The following is a 26,392-nucleotide window of genomic DNA, read 5'->3' on the forward strand; positions in this document are numbered from 1 at the left end:
CTTTCCTATTAGTGTGTAATGCCCTTTTGCAGGCTATTTTTAAGGACCTCTTACTATAGCCCCTGGACAGCAGTCTAACTTTCAGTTGTTTTGCACTGATGTTGAACATTTGTAGGTTGGTACAGTTCCTCCTGTTTCTCAGAAACTCTCCTATACAGGTCTGTATGTATCTCCCCATTGGGTTGTTTGATGATTTTCAAATCCAAAAATGTCACCTCCTTGCTGTTTATCTGCCAAGTGAGTTTGATATTCAGATGGTTCTTATTTAAATCATTCAGGAATTCTTCCAATGTACTTTGGGGTCCCTCCCACATAAAGAAAATATCATCTATGTACCAGAGCCAGATGGGAATGTAGTCAGTGTATTTAGATTTTTCATCTGTAAATACTACATGTTTTTCCCACCACCCCAGGAAAAAATTTGCATATGTGGGAGTACATGCCGTCCCCATTGTGGTACCCCTGATCAGAAGATAGAATTGTGCTTGAGTACAAAGTCTAAAAGTTTGATAATAAATTTATTGTGAAGGAAACCTTCTTCTGAAAATGTGGATAAAAAATGTTCAACAGCTTTGATACCAAGATCATGACCAATGCTAGTGTATAATGCTTCCACATCTGTGGTTACCAGAAGAGTTGAGGTTTTGGCTAAAACATTTTCCAATAACTGAAGTACCTCCATGGTGTCTCTGATATAGGAAGGTAAAGTCTGTACATATTCTGTAAATCGAAAATCTACAAGCTTGCTCTCTCTGTGAGATTGCCCATTCCCGACACAATGGGATGTCCAGGGGGATTTTTAATGTCTTTGTGGACTTTGGGAATGATATAAAATGTGGCTGTTTTGGGATTTTGGACTGAAAGGAATTTCATTTCTTTGGAATTAATGATCTCGACCTTATATGCATCATTAAGGATATTTTCATATTCCTTGAGGTAGTTTTCAGTAGGGTTAAATACCAATCGTTTGTAACATTCACCATTCCTTAATTGTTTGTTTACCTCTCTTAAAAAGAGATGTGTGGGCCAAATCACCACATTCCCTCCTTTGTCCGAATTGTGGATTATCGTGTCATCCCATTTTTGGATTTGTTTTAATGCTTCCTTTTCCCCTGTCGTCATGTTCTCTATCTTAGTTGTTGGGGTCAGATTGGTAATTTCTTCACATACAATATCATTGAACACTTCAATGTTTCTATTTTGGTTAATCTTGGGTACATAGCTTGATTTGTTTTTAATTTGTTCTCTTCAATCTTTTGGGGTATTAAGATGGTCATTGGTTCCTAGTAAGAGATGACAAAACTAGACTGATAATGACATATAATGCCCAATCAGACACAGTGGTACAGATTATGAATAAACATCTGGGTATTCTCAAGGCAGACCCAATACTAGCAGAGATATTAGGTACAGAGAACATCCAAGTGGGAAATTCAATTAAAATGGAATTTATTCGTTCTTTACTTAAAGAAGTACTAATTGCTTTAGAAATAGAGGATTCTGGTCCTCTTGATACTAATTCTAAACGTTTAGATAAGGTGTTTAAATCTCCTGTGGTTATTCCAGAAGTTTTTCCTGTTCCTAATGCTATTTCTGAAGTAATTTCCAGAGAATGGAATAAATTGGGTAATTCATTTACTCCTTCTAAACGTTTTAAGCAATTATATCCTGTGCCGTCTGACAGATTAGAATTTTGGGACAAAATCCCTAAAGTTGATGGGGCTATTTCTACCCTTGCTAAACGTACTTCTATTCCTACGTCAGATGGTACTTCGTTTAAAGATCCTTTAGATAGGAAAATTGAATCCTTTCTAAGAAAAGCTTATCTGTGTTCAGGTAATCTTCTTAGACCTGCTATATCTTTGGCTGATGTTGCTGCAGCTTCAACTTTTTGGTTGGAGACTTTAGCACAACAAGTAACAGATCATGATTCTCATAATATTATTCTTCTTCTTCAGCATGCTAATAATTTTATCTGTGATGCCATTTTTGATATTATCAGAGTTGATGTCAGGTTTATGTCTCTAGCTATTTTAGCTAGAATAGCTTTATGGCTTAAAACTTGGAATGCTGATATGGCTTCTAAATCAACTCTACTTTCCATTTCTTTCCAGGGTAACAAATTATTTGGTTCTCAGTTGGATTCCATTATCTCAACTGTTACTGGTGGGAAAGGAACTTTTTTACCACAGGATAAAAAATCTAAGGGTAAAAACAGGGCTAATAATCGTTTTCGTTCCTTTCGTTTCAACAAAGAACAAAAGCCTGATCCTTCATCCTCAGGAGCAGTTTCAGTTTGGAAACCATCTCCAGTCTGGAATAAATCCAAGGCTTCTAGAAAGGCAAAGCCTGCTTCTAAGTCCACATGAAGGTGCGGCCCTCATTCCAGCTCAGCTGGTAGGGGGCAGGTTACGTTTTGTCAAAGAAATTAGGATCAATTCTGTTCACAATCTTTGGATTCAGAACATTGTTTCAGAAGGGTACAGAATTGGTTTCAAGATGAGACCTCCTGCAAAGAGATTTTTTCTTTCCCGTGTCCCAGTAAATCCAGTGAAAGCTCAAGCATTTCTGAATTGTGTTTCAGATCTAGAGTTGGCTGGAGTAATTATGCCAGTTCCAGTTCTGGAACAGGGCATGGGGTTTTATTCAAATCTCTTCATTGTACCAAAGAAGGAGAATTCCTTCAGACCAGTTCTGGATCTAAAAATATTGAATCGTTATGTAAGGATACCAACGTTCAAAATGGTAACTGTAAGGACTATCTTGCCTTTTGTTCAGCAAGGGCATTATATGTCCACAATAGATTTACAGGATGCTTATCTGCATATTCTGATTCATCCAGATCATTATCAGTTCCTGAGATTCTCTTTTCTGGACAAGCATTACCAGTTTGTGGCTCTGCCGTTTGGCCTAGCTACAGCTCCAAGAATTTTTACAAAGGTTCTCGGTGCCCTTCTGTCTGTAATCAGAGAACAGGGTATTGTGGTATTTCCTTATTTGGACAATATCTTGGTACTTGCTCAGTCTTTACATTTAGCAGAATCTCATACAAATCGACTTGTGTTGTTTCTTCAAGATCATGGTTGGAGGATCAATTTACCAAAAAGTTCATTGATTCCTCAGACAAGGGTAACTTTTCTGGGTTTCCAGATAGATTCAGTGTCCATGACTCTGTCTTTAACAGACAAGAGACGTCTAAAATTGATTTCAGCTTGTCGAAACCTTCAGTCACAATCATTCCCTTCGGTAGCCTTATGCATGGAAATTCTAGGTCTTATGACTGCTGCATCGGACGCGATCCCCTTTGCTCGTTTTCACATGCGACCTCTTCAGCTCTGTATGCTGAATCAATGGTGCAGGGATTACACAAAGATATCTCAATTAATATCTTTAAAACCGATTGTACGACACTCTCTAACGTGGTGGACAGATCACCATCGTTTAATTCAGGGGGCTTCTTTTGTGCTTCCGACCTGGACTGTAATTTCAAAAGATGCAAGTCTCACAGGTTGGGGAGCTGTGTGGGGATCTCTGACGGCACAAGGAGTTTGGGAATCTCAGGAGGTGAGATTACCGATCAATATTTTGGATCTCCGTGCAATTTTCAGAGCTCTTCAGTCTTGGCCTCTTCTGAAGAGAGAATCGTTCATTTGTTTTCAGACAGACAATGTCACAACTGTGGCATACATCAATCATCAAGGAGGGACTCACAGTCCTCTGGCTATGAAAGAAGTATCTCGAATTCTGGTTTGGGCGGAATCCAGCTCCTGTCTAATCTCTGCGGTTCATATCCCAGGTATAGACAATTGGGAAGCGGATTATCTCAGTCGCCAAACGTTGCATCCGGGCGAATGGTCTCTTCACCCAGAGGTATTTCTTCAGATTGTTCAAATATGGGAGCTTCCAGAAATAGATCTGATGGCGTCTCATCTAAACAAGAAACTTCCCAGGTATCTGTCCAGATCCCGGGATCCTCAGGCGGAAGCAGTGGATGCATTATCACTTCCTTGGAAGTATCATCCTGCTTATATCTTTCCGCCTCTAGTTCTTCTTCCAAGAGTGATCTCCAAGATTCTGAAGGAATGCTCGTTTGTTCTGCTGGTAGCTCCGGCATGGCCTCACAGGTTTTGGTATGCGGATCTTGTCCGGATGGCCTCTTGCCATCCGTGGACTCTTCCGCTACGACCAGACCTTCTGTCGCAAGGTCCTTTTTTCCATCAGGATCTCAAATCCTTAAATTTAAAGGTATGGAGAGTGAACGCTTGATTCTTAGTCAAAGAGGTTTCTCTGACTCTGTGATTAATACTATGTTACAGGCTCGTAAATCTGTATCCAGAGAGATATATTATAGAGTCTGGAAGACTTATATTTCTTGGTGTCTTTCTCATCATTTTTCTTGGCATTCTTTTAGAATTCCAAGAATTTTACAGTTTCTTCAGGATGGTTTAGATAAAGGTTTGTCCGCAAGTTCCTTGAAAGGACAAATCTCTGCTCTTTCTGTTCTTTTTCACAGAAAGATTGCTAATCTTCCTGATATTCATTGTTTTGTACAAGCTTTGGTTCGTATAAAACCTGTCATTAAGTCAATTTCTCCTCCTTGGAGTTTGAATTTGGTTCTAGGGGCTCTTCAAGCTCCTCCGTTTGAACCTATGCATTCATTGGACATTAAATTACTTTCTTGGAAAGTTTTGTTCCTTTTGGCAATCTCTTCTGCCAGAAGAGTTTCTGAATTATCTGCTCTTTCTTGTGAGTCTCCTTTTCTGATTTTTCATCAGGATAAGGCAGTGTTGCGAACTTCTTTTGAATTTTTACCTAAAGTTGTGAATTCCAACAACATTAGTAGAGAAATTGTGGTTCCTTCATTATGTCCTAATCCTAAAAATTCTAAGGAGAAATCGTTACATTCTTTGGATGTTGTTAGAGCTTTGAAATATTATGTTGAAGCTACTAAGTCTTTCCGAAAGACTTCTAGTTTATTTGTTATCTTTTCCGGTTCTAGAAAAGGCCAGAAAGCTTCTGCCATTTCTTTGGCATCTTGGTTGAAATCTTTAATTCATCTTGCCTATGTTGAGTCGGGTAAAACTCCGCCTCAAAGGATTACAGCTCATTCTACTAGGTCAGTTTCTACTTCCTGGGCGTTTAGGAATGAAGCTTCGATTGATCAGATTTGCAAAGCAGCAACTTGGTCCTCTTTGCATACTTTTACTAAATTCTACCATTTTGATGTATTTTCTTCTTCTGAAGCAGTTTTTGGTAGAAAAGTACTTCAGGCAGCGGTTTCAGTTTGAATCTTCTGCTTTTGTTTTTCATTAAACTTTATTTTGGGTGTGCATTATTTTCAGCAGGAATTGGCTGTCTTTATTTTATCCCTCCCTCTCTAGTGACTCTTGCGTGGAAAGATCCACATCTTGGGTAATCATTATCCCATACGTCACTAGCTCATGGACTCTTGCTAATTACATGAAAGAAAACATAATTTATGTAAGAACTTACCTGATAAATTAATTTATTTCATATTAGCAAGAGTCCATGAGGCCCACCCTTTTTTTGTGGTGGTTATGATTTTTGTATAAAGCACAATTATTCCAATTCCTTATTTTATATGCTTTCGCACTTTTTTTATCACCCCACTTCTTCGCTATTCGTTAAACTGAATTGTGGGTGTGGTGAGGGGTGTATTTATAGGCATTTTGAGGTTTGGGAAACTTTGCCCCTCCTGGTAGGAATGTATATCCCATACGTCACTAGCTCATGGACTCTTGCTAATATGAAAGAAATGAATTTATCAGGTAAGTTCTTATATAAATTATGTTATATTATATATATATATATATATATATATATATATATATATATATATAATGGAAAAGAGTATCTTTAGTTAATAGGTCACCCAATATAAGTTAAGGTAACAGTATAGGCACCAAACAACACAGGTATCACATGTCAAGATAACAATCACTATTTAGTAAGTAGGAAATCTTATGTAAATCATAATATAATCACAATTGTCACAATCACAACCCAGTTTAGACATTTTGAGCACCACACAGTGTTAATTTATACAATCAATAAAATACTAAAGTCCATAGTATTGAGCACACAACACAGTAATCACTTTATATAAAGTCATATAACAGAATTTATGTTAACCAGTAATAATGATGTAATTATCATTTAGTTTTTATAACAGAGACCTGTTCACATCATCTCTCACAAAGAATATAAGTTTGGTATTTAGCACTGTAAAACATCACTAGATATCTCTTTGACATTTGTTTTGTTTTTCTTTTATTTATTACATTTGGCAACATAATTTCTATAAGGTCTAGGGGTTATTCATATAAAACCTCTCCCCCATAAATCTTTCCTATATAGATAACCATTATAGTATTGGTATGATATGGTGTTACTGTAATGAGATTGGATGCCGACTTGACAAGTAATAAACTATTTGTAATAGCAGCGATGATCGTTTTTGCAGATATACTAATATTCCATTTAGTCCTGTTTCTATCAATATGCAATGGAGTGCAATCATTTAGTTGAATATACTGCCAATCTTTCATTACCTTAAAAAATCAAGGTTTTTACTTACACATTTGATTAGCGACTCTTGATGTCACTAAAATGGGCCGCAATTTGGGCGGTGCCTCCACTTTTGACAAAGCCAATAGGTGAAACATGTTAAGGGAGGTATGACAGGACTGTAGTTTTAAAATTTGCACCAGTTTAAGTGGAATTTCATAATATATTATTATGGGGAAAGTGGTATCTCCCTAGGAGATCTGCTGTTCGGATTATCCGATAATAGCTATTAGAGACTAAACTGTAAATCTCAGCATTCAATTTCGCTCTATGATAGGCTGCACGTTTACACTAACCTTTTATGGTGGTGGCCGACAATATCTAAGGAGTGGACAATAAGACTATACTAATAGTTTGCTGATCATTTTGAGTACAATTTAGACAAACATGCTGCAACCTTTGCCTGTACACACAGGTTTAACGTTGAGCCCATTTTATATCTGATATATGATTTATTTAAATTTGTGGTATATATGTAGTAATGCCTTGAGTACAATCCAGACATACACGCTACATCTTTGCATCTTTATACACGCAGGTTTAACACTGAGCCCAATCTATACTGGATCATATGTTTTGTTTAAACCCGTGACACATTGCACGATTCAAGTGTGGTTTCAAGATACATAGAAATCCACTTATCAGTACGATAAACTCCGAGTACATATAATCTACAGGGAGGCATGAGGCCTCTTCACTTTTTAAAAGCCACTAAGGCGTATTTAGAATCAGCTGATTTAGGTGGTACTTGTAACCAAATATTTAATATACCATTCAAGTGCTCTGTGGTGAGTCTTACTCTTAACTATTAACCATTTAGCTGAATATGATACTTTTTGTGGAGGTTTTTATAATTCAAATATCCAGGCATATGATATGCGACTTTATTTAAAAGTGATAACAACCGCTACACATTTATCGGCGAATACTATGGTTATACAGCAAAGATTTGGTAACGCTTGTATTACCGGTTCTAAAACATATGTTTTACTTTAGTTCTCACTTTAGGCTGTATATTACAGCTAATACATACTTCTAACCTGTGGAGATGATTGCCTGAGTATGATCAAGGGGTATATTTATATTCCATGAGCAACTCACATTTAGGTGCATACTATATGCAGCGCACAACATATTATACCCAGTTAAAACATTAATCTGTGTAGTTATAATATATGAAGTAAGCCTATGTCTACGGTATGCATAAATACTTATATACCATATGAAGTATATGGATCCATGTTGTCAAGGTCCTCTCTAGCAAGTATTTCTCCACAGTTTAATTAATTAATTATATTTTCATTTAAGTGTTATTTTTGTTCATTATATATTTCTTATTGTATTGTTGTTATTATAACATCATAGTATTGCAAAATGTATAAGGCTTTGAAGCCTCATGGAATATTTTCACAGAATACTTTAGAAAGACTGTTGGACTTTAATCTGTATAATGGGTTAAAACTGTGAATAAACAGGATAGACATGGACATTTATAACACACAGAACTGTGTAAACAATACATAATGTTTAATACCCATTGTTTGCTTGTTTGAACATGTTGCATATTTTGAAAATTCCAATAAAGAATAATAATAAAAAACAAACAAAAAAAAAAAACATTAATCTGTGTAATACTCTAATATACAGTGTATGGTATAAATACTAAGAATATTATACTCTAGTGGAAGCTATTTAGAAATCAAACACCAGACAAATGACATGCAACTTTATTATCCATTGACGATAATTAATACAAAGTTAGTTGCCATTGTTTAGGTACACAGTAACTCCATGCTCTGAATTCATGGTAAAGTTTGTGTTACCATTTACACATAATGTTTCACTTTATATTCTATAGTAGGCTGTACAAATGATAGCCATTATATACCTTTAGTATGTGGAGAATATCCTTCAAGCGTGATCTAAGGACAATCTAACAATTCATCAACATTTATATACAAGTGCAAAGCTCACGCAGCGTATAAGCGGAAGCGTTAATTGGCACTTCACTCGTAATCTGGACCTCAGTATTTAAAATGATGCATTGATATATTGAATGCATATTATTTATTATTTTACATTTTTTTTAAATATAATTAATGTTGCTTGTTGTGTTTATTATTTGTTATTAAAGATAGTGTAATTAAAATTATAGTTCTACATAAATGGATGTATATTATGTAAAAAAATGTATTTAATGCTACTGACTACTATAACATAAATATATATTAACATATCTATGTTATCACTAATAAACACAGCAAACTAACAAAAATACATGTAATGTAAATTCAATACTTAAAACAATATGCAAGCATACTATTTTAATTATTGAAAATTAATGCAATGCCAGACGACATTATATCTACAGTGTTTGAAATAAAATGCATGGCCATGTATAATGCATATTAGTTTTAGTATTGGATATAAATATAAATGTAGATATTCTTGCTTTATGTGTTTATTATTTAAAATATACATATATATTTGTTTTATAAAAGACAGTTGCATTATAATTATAGTTTTACATAACTGCATGCCCATTATGTAATTATACAATTGTAATACTAATGATTTTTGTAGCAATAAATGATTGTTTACAATAAAAATCACAACAAAAAATAAATACATATTTAATTTATTTACAACAGTTAAAATAATATACATCATACATAAGAATGCAAAATAGTTTAAACATTGTTGATAAACACACTATTAACCACTAAGCTGCTCTAACCTAATCACCTAATCAACCCCCATACAGTTTGAGATTAAGGCCTACTGCATGCTAAACATCAATACTCACCTAATCAACACCCATACAGGTATGGGGAGTGGTTAGGTGATTAAATCCTACTAAATGCTAAACATGAACAATCACTTAATCAACCCCCATACAGGAATGAGGGGTGGGTAGGTGATTAAGGCCTTATTTGAAATAAGTGTTACATTTTGTAAATGTAGTTTTAATATTCATATAACCAGTTTTATATGGATATGAGCTGGTATACAAAGTTTACTATTTGATCTATAGTTGTATTACAATTAAACCAATTATTTCCACCGGAAGCTATATATACAAGAGATAAAACTCCTATACAGATCTCTTCTCTTGACAAACTTCCCCCATTTGGGAACAAAACATGCGTAGAGTACTTTTGAAACTGAAACCAAGCCCATTGACTTGAGGCTGTGTGAACCAGCCGTAAGGATACTGTTCGCTTCCATGGCTCTGTCGGATTGACACGCTGACTTTGGCTACACACATTGTGTATACTCACATGGTCATGATAAAGACATTGGCCCTACCAAACCGTAGGACATTACTATTTACAGACCATACTATCTATCTGAAGGGAAAGATGGGCAGCTGAAGCCCTGAGGAATTACTTGGTCCAGGGGGATGTATCCCATGTTGTGGTGATGAGCTTTAATTGTTTTTATATTCAGTACGCATATTTATTTTAAGTTACTATCACTATGATAATAAATTACCACCTTGAGTAGAGGATGTGCTCTGTTCTTTTTGTTTTTACATTGATTCCCTGTTCTGGGAATTTAGTACTGCCCATAAAAGAGCTGCATCTAATTGACGATATGTGGATATTTTAACCCTACCATTTCTGACTTGAAAATTTTGTTGTTTGACTTGAGACTCGCTCAATATTGGCTATATCGACCTTTCTATGGAGAATTAAGCACTGTTATCATATAAGAGGATTTTGTTGCTGGACTTGAGGCTCTTTCTCACCATATAATCAGAGAAAGGAAAAGTTGGTTAAAAGTTTTCAAATTGTCACAATAGTGTTTTACGTCTTTTTTACCACTGATAATAACATGATGATATATTGAATAATAGGATTATTTTTCTCATCTTTATTTCATTTTAATTCTACATTCACCTGTTTTTATTTATTTGCTGAGGTAGCGCTGGTCTTTTCTGTATTTTAAGGGTTTCGGCCGTCGGCTTAGATAGCTCATACTACAGCCAGGTGCAGAAGGAATCTGCCATTTATATGGTAAGGTAGCACTTACTGTGCTATCTTTACTATATGAAGCTAGATCGCTGATACAGACAGTGTCACTGACTGTATCTACTGCAGTGGTGGTGTGGGAGATCAGTTGGAATGCGGGTAAGAGGCCCATCTCGGGGGGATTGGAGGGGAAGGTAGGGGAGGTTCCCCTATGCTGCAGAAAAGAAGGTAGATGGAGGGATGCCACAAACTACGCACTGTGTGATAACATCTGCGGATCTTCTGCAGGGAGATGTAGCATTGAGTTTATTATACACATCCACTTCTTACCATGCAACTTACGTCATTCTCAAGGCTTCATTTCTTAATGATGAGCAATAGAAGGAAGTACATAACAGATAATGAAGATTAGCAGGAATTACCCATCAGATGATGGGCATTAGCAGGAAGTACATATCAGATGATGAGCATTAGTAGGAGGTACCTATCAGAAAATGAGCATTAGTAGGAAGTACAGTATGTTATGGATAGTTATGTTAATTTATAGCTTAATCTAAGTTTTTTAATTTATTTCACAGGTAAGTTTTTATTTATTTAAAGATAGTTATATTGTAACTTTAAAGTTAGGGGGTGTTAGGTTTAGGGGTTAATTGTTTTATTTAGTATTTTGTGATGTGGGAGTCCGGTGGTTTAGGGGTTAATAGATTTAGTTTATTAGTGATGATGTGGAGGGGCTGGCGGTTTAGGGGTTAATAGGTTTATCAGTTGTGATGTGGGGGGCCGGCGGTTTAGGGGATAATAGTTTTTTTCCCCATAGACATCAATGGGGTTGCGTTATGATTTGCCATACCGCAATTGATGTTCATGGGGGAAAGCATGCACGAGCACGTAAACTCAGCCCTTGGCTTTTGTGCGGTATGGAGCTTAACGCACCATACCACACAGCACAAGGAGGTTTTTCAGTAACTCGTAATGGCAGCACTATGGAAAGTGTGGTACCGCTCATTTTATTGCGTTCTTTATGCACCCAGTATAGCGCAAAACTTGTAATCTAGGTGACTGAGAATTAGCAGGAAGTACCTATCAGATGATGAGCATTAGTAGGAATTACCTATCAGATAATGAGCATTAGTAGGAAGTACCTATCAGACGTTAAGCCTTAGCAGTAAGTACCTATCAGCATATGAGCATTAGCAGTAGGTACCTATCAGATGATGAGCATTAGAAGGAAGTAACTATCAGATAATGAGCATTAGTAGGAAGTACCTATCAGATGATGAGCATTCGTAGAAGGTACCTATCTGAAGGTGAGCGGTAGTAGTAGGTACCTATCAGATGATGAGCATTAGCAGGATATACCTATCAGATGATGAGCATTAGTAGAAGGTACCTATCAGAGGGTGAGCATTAGTAGGAGGTACCTATCAGAGGGTGAGCGGTAGTAGGAGGTACCTATCAGATGATTAGCTTTAGCATTAGTAGGAGGTACCTATCAGATGATGAGCATTAGTAGGAGGTACCTATCAGAGGATGAGCAGTAGTAGGATCCTGCATATTTAAAAGGACATTAAACACGTGTTGCTTTTGTGTAAAAATGGTGCTTTGTTCCACGCTCCCTAGAGTGGCCAAAAGACCAAGAAATGCCAAAAAAGAGGTGTTTAATGCCCCTTAAAATGCTGTTTTTCCAGATGTATAATAGTACAATGCCCCTTTTTCAAAACATAATTGCAATTATGAAATCAAAATACAGACATATTCCTCCCAGGTGCAGGTGTACCATATAACTGGCATTGGAGGGCCACACTGATGTACTTGAGCCTTAAGTTGGACAAGCAAGGGTTTGTTGATAAGAGGCAGACATGGTTGCATTACTGCACTTTGTGAACTAATCACAAGGATCTGTTTCTGTTGGTTCCCTTTTTCACCTTTTATTTCCCTGGCTGTCGTTATCAAATCTCCCAATGTAACAAGTTTTGCAGATTTAGTAGAGATGGAACAAATAAATCCTGACAGCTAGACATGCACATTAACTCTACCAAACACATCTGTACGAGTCGCTTTGTTTTATACTTTATTTCTTGTTCAGGCTTGGATAGCTTGTTCTATCTTCTGGCTCTGCAGCGAATTTTGTTTCATACACTAAAAATCTGGCTATAAATTATTTTGCTGCATAAGAACCTAGCAGTAAAATACAATCTGGGCTGTTGCATTTCTTCTGATTGGCAGATGCTATCACAGAGCACGTAGCTATATCAAATATGTTCTGTTGGGTGCAAATACTTTGAATATAACCATTATTTATTGCCATGTGATCTTATACCAAGACGTGCCATGTTATCAATCTTTCTTGGTAATAAATTTGTCACAGAACTGCTATACGTGTAGTAGCTGTAAAAATTATTACCAGCCCATTGCCCTTGGTGAGGTATAAATTGCAACAGATTTTGTAATTGCTAATATACCATCACCAAACTGCCCTGAGTGACAGATTACCATTATTTATTATCAAAATGTACTTTAAGAGCACGCACAGGGAAATAACATTTACAGGAGAAACATACTTATTTTTTATTTAGTTTGCTGTATTATTTACAATGTATTAGTATGACGGATCCTCAACACAATTGAAAAATATAGTTTACTTTTGTCAGGACTCATTCATTTTATTTATACAACTTTATGCTTGTCTTTGTGCTGATTCAAAAATAATATTGTTTAGGCCTTAATTGTTATGATAACATACTAGAGATTTGATTTGGATTTTTCACAGCTGAACACAAAACAGGCCATAATTTAAGATTAATTCCAGTAGAAATATCTTGTGTGTTCAGCTTTGTAATATTACATGAATATATTTGTTTCATCACTAGGTGGTAGTGTTGGGTTGTTTCCACAACATTTTTAAAGTTTGGTTTCCATCATCTATTCTTTTTTTTTATTCACAGTTTTCTTTATAGCAGCATTCATTTCAAACACTTCTTTTGCTTTTAAGTAATCAAAATGCAATACAACATCCAAAAGTGTTACTCTTTTCTGACTAATGGAACTAGTCTATTAGTAGAAATGAGTTATCCATCATTAAGCTTGCTGCTGGAATTTGGCTGTGACATATAGTAGTGCAAAATACATTGGCGTGTTTTCCAGTTCTAATAGGATTTATGGACATTGTATGGCCTAACCAAATGAGATACTAACATCCCATAATCTAATTTCTAAACTGGTAAAAAGGCTATTTGCATAATGGTTAGTTTTGTTCTCTGATCTAAAATGTCAGTGCATTGTTCCAAAACACTGAACGACTAGGGATCCTTCTTTTTTTTTTTCTCTTTAATTGGTATCCCAATTATCTTTGGCAGTAATACCAAATAAGGATAATGATTCAGTCAGGGGCTTAATAACAGGGGTCTCAGAGGTCTCAATTGAGACTGGGTCCACGCCTCTAGGTGGCCCATCTGCAGTCTGTAGTAGCAGAGGCGTAACTAGAAACTCTAGGGCCCCGTTGCAAGAATCCATAAAGGCTCCCCTTTATAGACATTCATAAGGTACACACAGTCCTTATGCAATATTAATATTTTACAAGATATGCCACTGGAGAGTGTACTAGCTGGCACAGTATGTGTGATTATTTATATATATATATATATATATATATATATATATATATATATATATATATATATATATACAGCGTACGTTGATTAGAGTTAGCCGTGTTAGTCCAAAGATTTAGAAATCAAAATAAGAAGAGTATTGCATTGAGCAATGATACTTTTTTTATTTAACTAACTATACATTTATAAGTTGACAAGCTTTCGGAAGAATTCCTTCCTTTCTTAAGTCTGAAGCAATACTGACCAATTCAATGGAATTTACAGATATCTTAAAACACAGGATGGCTTTTTTTGAAATTCAAAAGTTTATTAAAAACCAAAATATTACAAGGAGAAGAGCAAAAATATACATTGGTTTCAAAGTACATCAGGATAGTTTTTTTAGATATTGTTAAACAAAATTAAAAAGGAAAGGGAGAAAGGGGGGAACAGGGGGAATTCAAAATGTAAATACAAGTAAAATAAGGCAATATTAGTGTCTGCATGGAATTAACATATCTCACATACCACAAACAAATCATAGAGAATTAGGTCGGATTAGGAGATTAGGTTGATCTATTTTTGTGTTGGATAGGGAGATTATTTTGAATATATGATTCCCACATAGAGAGCATTTGAGCATAGATATCTGTATTTTTATTTTACATATTTTCGGACTTCAAATTTCTTGCAATAAGAATTTTAAAACTGTTACTTAGGATGTGGAATAGTTTTTTTCAAGGGTGTCAGCAATTTTTTTGGAACTTTATTAAAAAGCCATAGGCATGGGTCTAAGGGGGTGGGGGTTTCTAAAATTTTGCTTGTCTCTTGTGAAATTTCCCTTCAAATAGAGGTTAATTTAGTGCATTACCACCAAATATAGGCCATATGACTTTCAGTAGAACTGCACCTCCAGCACTGGGCAGATTTAAGTTTATTTTATTTTTTTACATCTATCAGGAGTTAGGTACCATCTTTGTAGGATTTTTAGATTGAGTTCAACAAATTTACATGTAACTGATGGTTTTTTTTTATTATTAGAAAATATATGTAAAGCATCTGCATGGGTGATATCTGTACCTAGTCCAGAGTTCCATCTATCTATATAGTACGGTAGTATGCCATGGGGTTGCTGTAGAAGGATGGATATGTAAGGTATAAGGCATGCCTAGTTGGGGAAGATCTGTTGCAAAGGGATTCAAGAGTAGTAATTGATCTAGTCATGTTTTTGTTTTGAGCATGGGATGAGATATAGGCATAACATTGTCTATAAAATAGCCAATTTTTAAAAACGTTGAAGCCCATTGATATAAGATCTTCTATAGTATGGGAGTATTGATCGTGGCCAAGATGATGTATTTGTAAGGGTCTGAATGATGGTTCTGGCTGTTTAGTGGTGCCTTGTAAACCAGGTTTAAACGCATTGTTATAAGTTAAGGGCGTCAAGGGTGAGAATTTTGATGATATATTTGGATGTTCTATTAGGATCCTGTCCCAGACTTTAAAAGTTTCCGTCACAATTTGCGAAGGAAACTTTAGAAATCTATCCCTATCTTTAGGAGACCAACATAGTTTACCTAAGTGTAGGATTTGTGAAATGTTGTGCTCTAGTCAGACCCATGTTGGGGGTATGTAGCCTGTCTATAATCTGTGGAGGTCAGGGATTCCAAGGCCTCCCTTGTTTATTGGGAGTAACATTATTTTTTTACTGATTCTCGCTCTAGAATTTTGCTAGATAAAGTCTAACAGATTTGACTGTAGTGTGCATATGCATGTGGTGGGAAGAGGGATAGGTAACATTTGAAATAAGATTAATTCTGCCCATCCAGGGGATACTCTTTCTTTTCCATGAGGACAAGTCCGCAATTATATTGGTTATTAGGGGTTTATAATTGTAGTTAAAATGGTCTTCTGGTTTTGGGCTTAATTGGATTCCTAAATATTTAAGTGATTTCTGCTGCCATCTAAATGGACATATCTGTTTCACTAAGTTTTCCTCTGCTTGGGGCAAATTTATATTCATAATTTCAGATTTTTTTTTATTAATTAGAAAGTTGGATACACGTCTGAATTAGTCTAATTGTTGAAGAATGTGGGGAATGGTGGTTAATGGGTTGGTTATACAAAATAATACATCATCAGCGTATAGCATTCTTATGATGTGTGTTTTGGGTTTGGTTCCTGTGATATGGGGATGTTACATTTTTTTTGAGCTAGGGACTCTATTGCACAAGCGAATAGAAGGGGGAAAGAGGGCAACCTTGCCTGGTGCCGTTTGTAATGTTAAAAGGGCGTGAGAGGTAGCCATTGACAAGAACTCGCTCGGATGGGGATGAGTACATAGCAAATGTCTTGTCGATAAAGTCTTGGCCAATGCCCGTCTTTTGGAGTACGGCTTTCAGAAACTGCCAACCGACACGGTCGAACATTTTCTCCGCGTCCGTTGACAGGATTAAAGGGACAGTCAACACTAGAATTTTTGTTGTTTAAAAAGAAAGATAATCTCTTTATTACCCATTCCCCAGTTTTGCATAACCAGCACAGTTATAATAATACACGTTTTACCTCTGTAATTATATTGTATCTAAGATTCTGCTGACTGCCCCCTTATTTCAGTTCTTTTGACAGACATGCAGTTTAGCCAATCAGTGCTCACTCCTAGGTCACTTTACGTGCATGAGCTCAATGTTATCTATATGAAACACGTGAACTAATGTTCTCTAGTGGTCAAAATGTATTCAGATTAGAGGCAGTCTTCAAGGTCTAAGAAATTAGCATATGAACCTCCTAGGTTTAGCTTTCAACTAAGAATACCAAGAGAACAAAGCAAAATTGGTGATAAAAGTAAATTGGGAAGTTGTTTAAAATTCCATGCCCTATTTAAATCATGAAAGTTTTTTTTGGACTTGACTGTCCCTTTAAGAGGGGGATTTTTTTTTGTGTGTTGCGTATTCAATTAGTTGGGTCGCCCTAACCGTGTTATCCAACTTAGTCTTCTTTGATTAAATTTCAAAGAATGGTGTTTAGTCAGATTGCTAGTATTTTGGCAAATATTTTTAGGTCTGTATTCAGTAGGGAGATCGGTCTGTAGTTTTCAACGTATTGGGGGTCTTTACCAGGTTTTGGGATAATGGATATGTGGGCTTCCAAAGTCTGTTTAGTGAAAGGGTTTGAAGGAGAAATAGAGTTAAAAAGACTGAGTAAGTGTGGAGAGAGGATATTTATACATTTTTTATAGTAGTAGTTGGTGAATCCATCTGGTCCTGGAGCTTTGTCATTAGGGAGGTCCTTGATGGTTTTGCATAAGAGAAAAAGGGTTGTTAAAGGGACACTGAACCCAAATTTTTTTCTTTTGTGATTCAGATAGAGCATGACATTTTAAGCAACTTTCTAATTTACTCCTATAATCAAATTTTCTTTATTCTCTTAATATCTTTATTTGAAATGCAAGAATGTAAGTTTAGATGCCGGCCCATTTTTGGCAAACAACCTGGGTTGTCCTTGCTGATTGGTGGATACATTCATCCACCAATTAAAAAATGCTGCCCAGAGGTCTGAACTAAAAAATATTTTAGATGCCTTCAAATAAAGATAGCAAGAGAACAAAGAAAAATTTATAATAGAAGTAAATTAGAAAGTTGCTTAAAATTCCATGCTCTATCTGAATCTCGAAATAAAAGTTTGGGTTCAGTGTCCCTTTAAGGGGGGATATGTGTTCTTTGTTAATTTTAGGGAAGTCTATTTCTGTTAGCAACTGATTTATAAGGGATGACGTATCTTCTATAGACTGTAAGTTTATTGAGGGGGGTATTGTTGTTAAGTTATATAGTTTTTCATAATATGTCCGGAAAGATTCGGTGGCAGCTGAGGTATCATAAGTTTTATTTGAGGATTTGATAGTAAGGATGTGTGATCGGTTGGATCTGCCCTTTAGTTTGCGAGAGAAGACTTTGCTACACTTATTATCCCCCTCCTAGTAGTAGTAGTTTGTTGAAGTTTGAAAGCTAGTTTTTTGCATTCTTTGTCTAAGAGGTGGGATGTAACCTGTTTTGTGCTTTGTAATTCTTAATTTTACTTGTAGGATCTTTTTTTAATTGGTTTTCAATGTCCGTGAGTTTATATAAGGAATCATGCAGGAGTAGTCTTTGTTGCTTAATGTGGTGGGATTGCATACTCATTAGTTTGCCTCTTATGGTTCTGTTATGAGCTTCCTATACCTTATGGAAAATGGGGGCGGAATTGGTGTTAATGTCAAAGTATTCTTTTAGGGCCTTTTCAATGCGGTCGTTGTATTGTGGTATATTTAGGAGTTCTTCATTAAGTCTCCAAGTATAAGTAGTTGGAGAGATTGATGGCCAAGACATCGTACAAGAAACTATGGAGTGATCTGACCACGATGATGGAATGATAGAGGAGTGACTTATTAAAGATAGGCAAGTGACCTCGGCTAAGATATAGTCAATTTGTGAAAACGTGAGTACGGGTGGGAAAAAAAGGTATAATCCCTAGTTTCAGGGTGGAAAGTCCTCCAGACATCATGGAATGCTAAGTCACATAAACGGTGTTTTATACAATTTATTGTCCTGTGGGATGTTTGAATTATCTAGGGAAGGGCTTAGAGAGACATTGAGATCTCCCCCTATGATGAGCAGACCTTTTGTAACTTCCAGAATCTTTTTGGATAGATAGGAGATATATTTATCCTGGCTGGCATTTGGGGCATATGCACAAACTAGTGTGGTAACTGTATTATATAATTTGCCAACTAGGATTATGAATCTGCCCTCTCTATCCTTGTGTGAGTCAAACAAGTGGAAGGGGACTCCCGTTTTCACAAGAATACCAACTTCATTAGTTTTGGTGCTATTGGAGGCATACTAGGAGGGTCAAAATTTATAGAGAATGGTTTTAGGCTCTTTGCCTTTAATAAAGTGGGATACCTGCAAGAAAATCAGTTCACCTCCTTTATTCTTAAGGTCCCTTACTGCAATGTTCCTTTTATGTGGGTTATTCAGTCCCTTTGAGTTGATCGAGAGGAAAGTGAGGTTTCTTTTAGTGTGTTTAGACATGTATATTGCTATGGGTGTAGATGTATCGGGTTAATCGCTGTAGTGAAGGATATGTGAGATATGAGCTAGTGAAGCATGAGGAAGGGATTGTATTTATGTATGAATGAGAGTTGTAGAGATAAACTGTAGACGAGGAGTACCATGCAAAGACAATTATAAGGATTACTTTACAAGAATAATAACACTTACAATAAATAACTGGGTTAGGGAAATGGTTGTTAACCATATCTTGGATTGCAATTTTATCAATGTCAATCAGAGGTCCGACAACAGAAGGGACCTCGAAACTATATGAATTAGTAACAGTGTAAATAGACTTAATCGATTGTTTGAACATAAAACAATTAACATTTTAAATTTACCCTGGGTGGGCTCAGTACATAAACAGCACATGTCTGTAATGCATCATATATAGTAAGTAAAACTAGTGAAATTACTATATATTTTTAAGCAGTTATTAGAAGACAATTTCTATTTCTAGACAATTAAGGTACGTATGGTCTAGAGTCCAGATTATTGAAACACAATTTTCTCACCAAATGTAGACATAAAGGGATCTTCCAAGTTATGGTCGATCAGATGGTGAGGTGGATGACGTGATTGTTCTTTCCTTTCTCTTTTTGAGAGGTTGAACCCTGTGCCAGGGTGACTTCAGCATTGCTGGGGTTTGAATGTTAGAGTTTGTAGGTTGTTATCCATCTGATGAGGAGGGAGGTCCCGGAGGTTTCAAGGGGATCCCTAGGCCTTTGGAGAGTTTGTCCTGTAAGCCCCTGTAGATATGTGTATTTTCTACATGAGAGACAATAAGACTAAACGGGAAGCCCCAGCGATATTTGATCTGCTTGTCTTGTAGTGTTGAAGTAATGAAACTGACTTATTTGTGTTTCTGAATAGTGCTGGGGCAAAGGTCTGTGTATATTTGTAGGTCATGATCCAAGTAGGAAATTGTGCGTAGTGATCTTGCCTTTATCCAGGTGTCTTCTCTATCAGTAAATCTGAGAAACTTTAGTATTATGTCTCTGGGAGGAGCAGAGGCAGGAGGTGGTGGTCGTAATGTTCTGTGGGCCCTTTCAATTCCTATCAGAGGGGCCTGAGGATTTTCTTTTATGTGTTAAAAGAGGCCTTGTAGATAGTCCATCAGGTCTGTAGACTTTATGGATTCAGGAACCCCTCTAATACGAAGGTTGCTCCTCCTGCTCCTGTTTTCAAGATCTTCTATTTTTTCTTGTAAAACGTCTATTTTAGATTCTTGCATATTAGATTGCGTATATAAGGAGCCTATTAAGTCGCTTGTAGATTCTTGCATTTCTTCCATTTCTACTATTCTTTCTCCCATTTCAGAGATATCTTTGCGCATATTAGTCAGTTTTCTGGTGATGAGGGATTTGAGAGAATCAAAGTCCTCTGTAGACAGGAGATTAGATATATCTCGCTTGAGCTATGGTAGAGGATCGGTAGGTGCAGAGTGTCAGCAGTACTAGGGTCTGGTACGTCGGCTGTATTGGGGTGGAAAAAGGAACTGACCAATGCGGCTGAGTTAGGCTGACAGTTAGAATTTTTATCCCCTTTAGTTTTATTTTTGGAAGCCATGTTTGTTGCGTCTCATTGAATGGATCAAACGACTATTATATTTGTAGACCTCTTACTTAGACTTTAGAATGGCAGGGGTCTTGATTAAGTTAGACTAAAAGTCCAAAAGATGGAGACTACATATAGGCAGTATGGCAATATTATGCTTATTATGAAAGAAGGAGCAAGGATCGTCAGGAACTAGCAGAAGATTTTTAATATAGGTTTACGTTTAAAACCCCTTTTTGATTTAGAGTAAGTGATCTGCAGCCTTCAAACAGGGTTATAACGTGAGTATTTGGCACAGGATCTTGAAATATTTGGCTCACGCTACTTTAAAACTCAGATTGGTAGGTTTTCAAGGGGTGAGTTATGAGATTCTCACTGAAATTCCCAAGCATGACGTTGTAGAGGGCCACATTAGTCACTGCCACAGTTTATAGTGGAGGACGGTCTGTTTTACTGTCTATGCTCAGAACGGATTTGTTGCGGCTTAATGCCCATTTCCGTTAGCTTAGGGTTAGTTATGTATGGATTTCAGTTCCCTGTACCTGCTAGTGGACCCCCAAAGTCAAGTTGTTAAGGTGAGTCACATTTCAGAATGCTTCGTCAGAAGCTGCGTGGGCCCCAAGATTGCGGCGATGCGTCCGTTGTCAGTTTGAGTGACTGTAATTGCGAGCCGATCCGCTCGTTTCAAGCTCTAGAACCCTCACATCTGACTCCGTGGGTATTAAGTCTCAGGGTATAGTGTTTCGGCAAAGTTAAGCACTGTTTATTCAATTGTTGGTCCGACTGTTGTCCCGGAACAGAACAGTTACGCGGCCATTAGCCTGCTTGGCCAAGCCCTGCCTTAACTCTCCATAAATTTTAATTGAAGGAATAAGCATTGTTTTTTACTTTTTTAAGTGCAGAGACGTATATATTTGTTTGTTTGTACAAAAGTGCATAATCTCACAGTTAAAATGAAGCTGTTATAGAACTACATATTCAGCTTCTGCTGATTGCAAACATTACAAAAGTACACTGGTAAAATTGGGGCCCTGATGCACTTATAATATATTTTATAAAACATATTGTGCAATACTAGATATGTAATAGAGAATACTACTAAATGAACGGATGTAAATGCAAAACCAGTAGAACCACCATTACACTTTCACTTAAAAGGACAGTTTACCCAAAACTGTCCTTTAATTTGTTCTCAGTTATCCATTTTACCTGCGGGAATGTATCAAATTGTTTACAAATAGCTCTTTTGCCTTTATATTGACATTTGAAATAGCGGATTTTGCCTGTGGTATCCCTACCTGTACTGAAAGTTTGTATTCTTAAATGGACAGTCAACTCAAATGTTTTTATTGTTTAAGAAGATAGATAATCCCTTTTTCTTTACAATGGCATTGAGAGTCAACACATTCCCAACAGTAATGAATGAATTTGTGGACCATGCCAGGAAAGAAAAGAATTTGTCAGGTTAGCATAAATTTTGTTATTACCCATTCCCCAGTTTTGCATAACCAACACTGTTATATTAATATACTTTTATCTCTGGGATTACCTTGTATCTAAGCCTCTTCTGACAGTCCCCTGACTTTTTTTATTTACTATCTATTGACTTGCAATTAATTCAATTAGTGCAGTGTCTGCCACAACCCACGGGTATGAGCACAATGTTATCTATATGACTCACCTGAACTAGCACTCCCCTGTTGTGAAAAGCAAATAAAAAAGCATGTGATTAAAAGACTGTCTTTAGTGGCTTAGAAACAGGCAGATATTTAGAGGTTTAAAGGTTATAAAGTATATTAATATAACAATTTTGGTTGTGCAAAGCTAGAGAATGTGAAGTAAAGGTTATCTATCTTTTTAAACAATAACAATTTTTAGTGTTGACTGTCCCTTTAAGTATAGGCTATTGACAAGCTATGCAAACACAGTCAGCAGAAGAAATTGCACTCCCAATGGGAAGTGGGATAAATAAAATTCTAAAATGCTCATTTTTAATTGTTCTTTCTAAGTATTGTATAGAGACAGAGATAAGATAGCGAAGTGTTTAAGTGAAAAGATAAGGATGTTGTCTACTCTGTTTGCAAGCTTAGCCTTTTTTGATGGGTTGTGGTTTCAAAGAGCAAATACAGCTACTTAATTTACAAAAGGAAACATTAAGGAGCAATTTCTCATACATTTTATACTGAAAAAAAAGTAATTGGGAACACATTAGGCGAAATCAATTTTACAGTACACTGTCCCTTTAATCTTTTGGTTACAGCTTCAGTAACATGGTTACTACTCACCATGTGTGCATTTCCCTCCGGTACCTGCAGCTCTCTTTAAAGTAGTTCTCTTATTTTAACCTATCACAGAAGCTCTGTATCCTTATACTGGGACCTCCTTCTTGTAGCGTGTGTATTGTAACATCCTGTGATAGAAGCTTTCAGCTTAGTGATGCTACTGCCTTTTGCCAGCTTTACCTTGCACTTTCGCTTACACAACAGAAAACAAAAGCTTTACATATTTGCAGTTTTTTACACAGTTTAAAATTTACACAACAAATATAGAAAGGCCTCAGCAATAATAAAGAGAAATGTGCCCACTGCAAAAATGTGCAGCTATTGCTCTGTATTGTGCATCCTATACTGAAGAGAATAATAAAGCTTGTCAAGCATAAAAACAACATCGCTGATCTGTGAATGACTACCACTTCTCTCACAGTATGTGAGTGTACTTAAATTCCAAGATGGTGGTGTCCAATGTGAAGAGGCAGAGATTCACTAACAAGCACTTGTAAATGATGAGTAGGTAGTAGTTGTTCCTTTGTTGTAGCCAGTTGGAGACAGAAGAAAATTAGCTTCTGTTCTGTGTTAACCGATCATTTTGTAGAATGTTGCAGGCATTACAGCAAAACAAGTCAAAATAAATAATGTATATTGCAAACTGGTTATAGTTCTCTCAAAGACATTTTGGGTCAGATTATAAGTGGAGCACAAGATATTGCTTTCGCTAAAGCGATATTTGCGCTCCACTGAGTAATACCAGCGCACGCAAATGTGTGCTGGTATTACGAGTTAGCTCCATAGGCATCAGAAGCACAATATTAAGGCATGACAGAATAGCCATACATGAACAAAATTGCTGTATCTGTGTGTGCAATAGAATATGTATTGTACATTGCGAAAACCTAATTTTTATGATGATATTGTAAGATCTGTCCCTTTATATGTTAAATCTTAGTGATAGGTAATTTCCACATACTGAAATATATTGGCCACTCTTGGACCGCTGACCCCTGAATAAAATTAGAAAGGGGAGTATGAGGGGAAAAAGAATGGAAGGGCTTATTTTGGACCCATTGTCTAAAATTGATGGCATAATGATAAGGGAACCATCATTACTAATAATTCAGATTAAGCAGGTGGAGTAGTAGTTAGATTGTAATATCTCTATAAGGTACAAAGAAAAAAGAGAACAACAATATATAGTTAAAGATAAACATCTAGGTCTATCAAATAAACAGTTGTTAATGCAGCTCCACTAAAGTACAAAGTTTCCCTGTACCAGTAGTTATATAGTCAATTATTAAAAGACTAGGGGGTGGAAGAATTCAGTACAATATCTATTCTTACAAATGGGCACTTGCCTACCAATATTACTAATGTTAGTTTAACATCCAGGGCAAATTGGTGGTGCTGATCAACCCTAGGTTAAGATGAAGACGTTTCGAAAGATCAAGATTCCTCTACCATATGGTGCATCATTGCAGGAACACAACAAAGCACTAAAGGAATATACTCACAGAGGAAACAAGGGATTCAGCTTTTATATGAACTTGAAAACAAATTAGATGTGGCCGTAATTCAATAAAAAAAATCTTGTTTCATTCCCTTTATATCAGTTATGTATAATTTACCATTATTTTCATAATCTACCTTTTGGTTTTTGTGTCCTAAATGCAAAACATTGAGCTTTATTGTGCAAAACTGCTTCTCCCGCTCATCTGTTAGTTTCTGTTGTGTTTTACAGTCATAAAGCATTTAATTTCCCCAACCAGGAATATGTTAAAAACATTTTTATTGTTGGCAAAAAGGAATTTTGACTGCCATGCATAATTCAAATGTAAAATATAACTGTTTTAGAAGGCTGCATGGAATTTATTATATGTTTATTAGTATTGACTTTTTGATTGACTTAAAGCTGGTTCAAGTTTTATTCACAGTTGTATAATAAGCATGAGAAATTACAGATGTATTTATTAGAGCTATATATAAAAGCCTGCATTTTCAGTGCATCTCATCATCTACTAAAGACGTTCAATAAAACACTTTATTATACATCCTTGAGAAAGTGCCGTGGAAGCACCCAATGGATATTGCCACTGAAATTTATTTTTTTATGCTTTCAATCTACTTTTTCACCTTCCAAGATTTATTTGCTTTATTTTCTGTACACTTAGACACAGTTTTTCTAATTACTAGAAGCAATATATGGCTATATTATAGAAAGACAGAATTTGCGTTGTGCATATATCTTGTTTGTGTATGTTAAAAACATCTTACACTTGTTTTATTTTATTAATGGAACATATCCTTTTTCACAGGAAGGGAAGGACTATCTGCTGAAGAGTGTAGCTCAGTGGTTGCCAAGTCTGCAAAAAAAGGAAGAAGAGTTACTGGATCAAGACCAGGCTATCCCAGAATTGCTAGAAGTAAGAATATTGTTGGCAGTGAATATATAGGTTCATGTAGCCCTAAACTCTGTTATGTTGTCCTCTTCCTGAATGTTGTAGCTACCCCATGTATTTATAAGCAACTGTTGTCGTTTATTTACAGACTTACAATCTAAATCTGACACTGAAATCAACTGGACATAGCCAGAAGGGATATTTTGATTAAACACTTTGAGTTGCCGGCCAGGTGCCATTATGAAATAGCCGGGTGGGGGCAGTGTAATATTTTCTAATATTATATAATTTTCTGCTATCCAAAGCACAAATTACTTTCATAATTTAACATAAATGTATTTAATGATAATTTGTGCAATACAAATTGAACATTTAAAATATTAGCTAATTTTGGATAAATTTTTGCCGGCTGGTCAAATCAGCCGAGTGGTGTACCCACTAAAAAGGTCCTGTGGAGAATATCGATATTATATATATATATATATATATATATATATATATATATATATATATATATATATATATATATATATACTGTGTCTACAGTGTGTGTGTGTGTGTCTACATATAACACTTCATAATTGTCATTTGTAGTAAAAAACAAAAAAAAGGCTAGCGCTCTAAAAATATTTTTGCATATACCAAGTTCATTTGCAAAATCCCACTGTTTCCACTGCTATTTTATCTAAACTTACTTTTCTCTTTACATAAATACAATCTGTTCTCCGTTATAAATCTTTGTAGGGCTCAGTAAATATTACTGTGTTTATGGATTTCAATAAAGCCAACATAAGTTAATCATATTAGTCACTTAAACACAGAAATAAATGTCTTTCTGGTCGTTTTCACTCACTTTATGCAAAGCTATTAAAAATATCTTTGAATTATGAATAAGTAGGAGTAAAATTGTATTGCAGGCATTAC

At 35.9% G+C, this 26,392-nt stretch overlaps 1 protein-coding gene across 1 annotated transcript in view; it reads left to right on the forward strand.

Moving 5' to 3' along the window:
• LOC128660260 (uncharacterized) overlaps positions 1-26,392 on the forward strand; it is a 1,245,247-nt gene that overhangs the window by 179,002 nt on the left and 1,039,853 nt on the right. Inside the window, exon 7 of the mRNA XM_053714016.1 lies at positions 25,385-25,492. Coding sequence (XP_053569991.1) covers positions 25,385-25,492 — 108 coding nt within the window. The remainder of the gene's footprint in view (positions 1-25,384; positions 25,493-26,392) is intronic.

This window comes from Bombina bombina, chromosome 5 (genome assembly GCF_027579735.1).
Source record: "Bombina bombina isolate aBomBom1 chromosome 5, aBomBom1.pri, whole genome shotgun sequence".
In the NCBI taxonomy this organism is placed as follows: domain Eukaryota; kingdom Metazoa; phylum Chordata; class Amphibia; order Anura; family Bombinatoridae; genus Bombina; species Bombina bombina.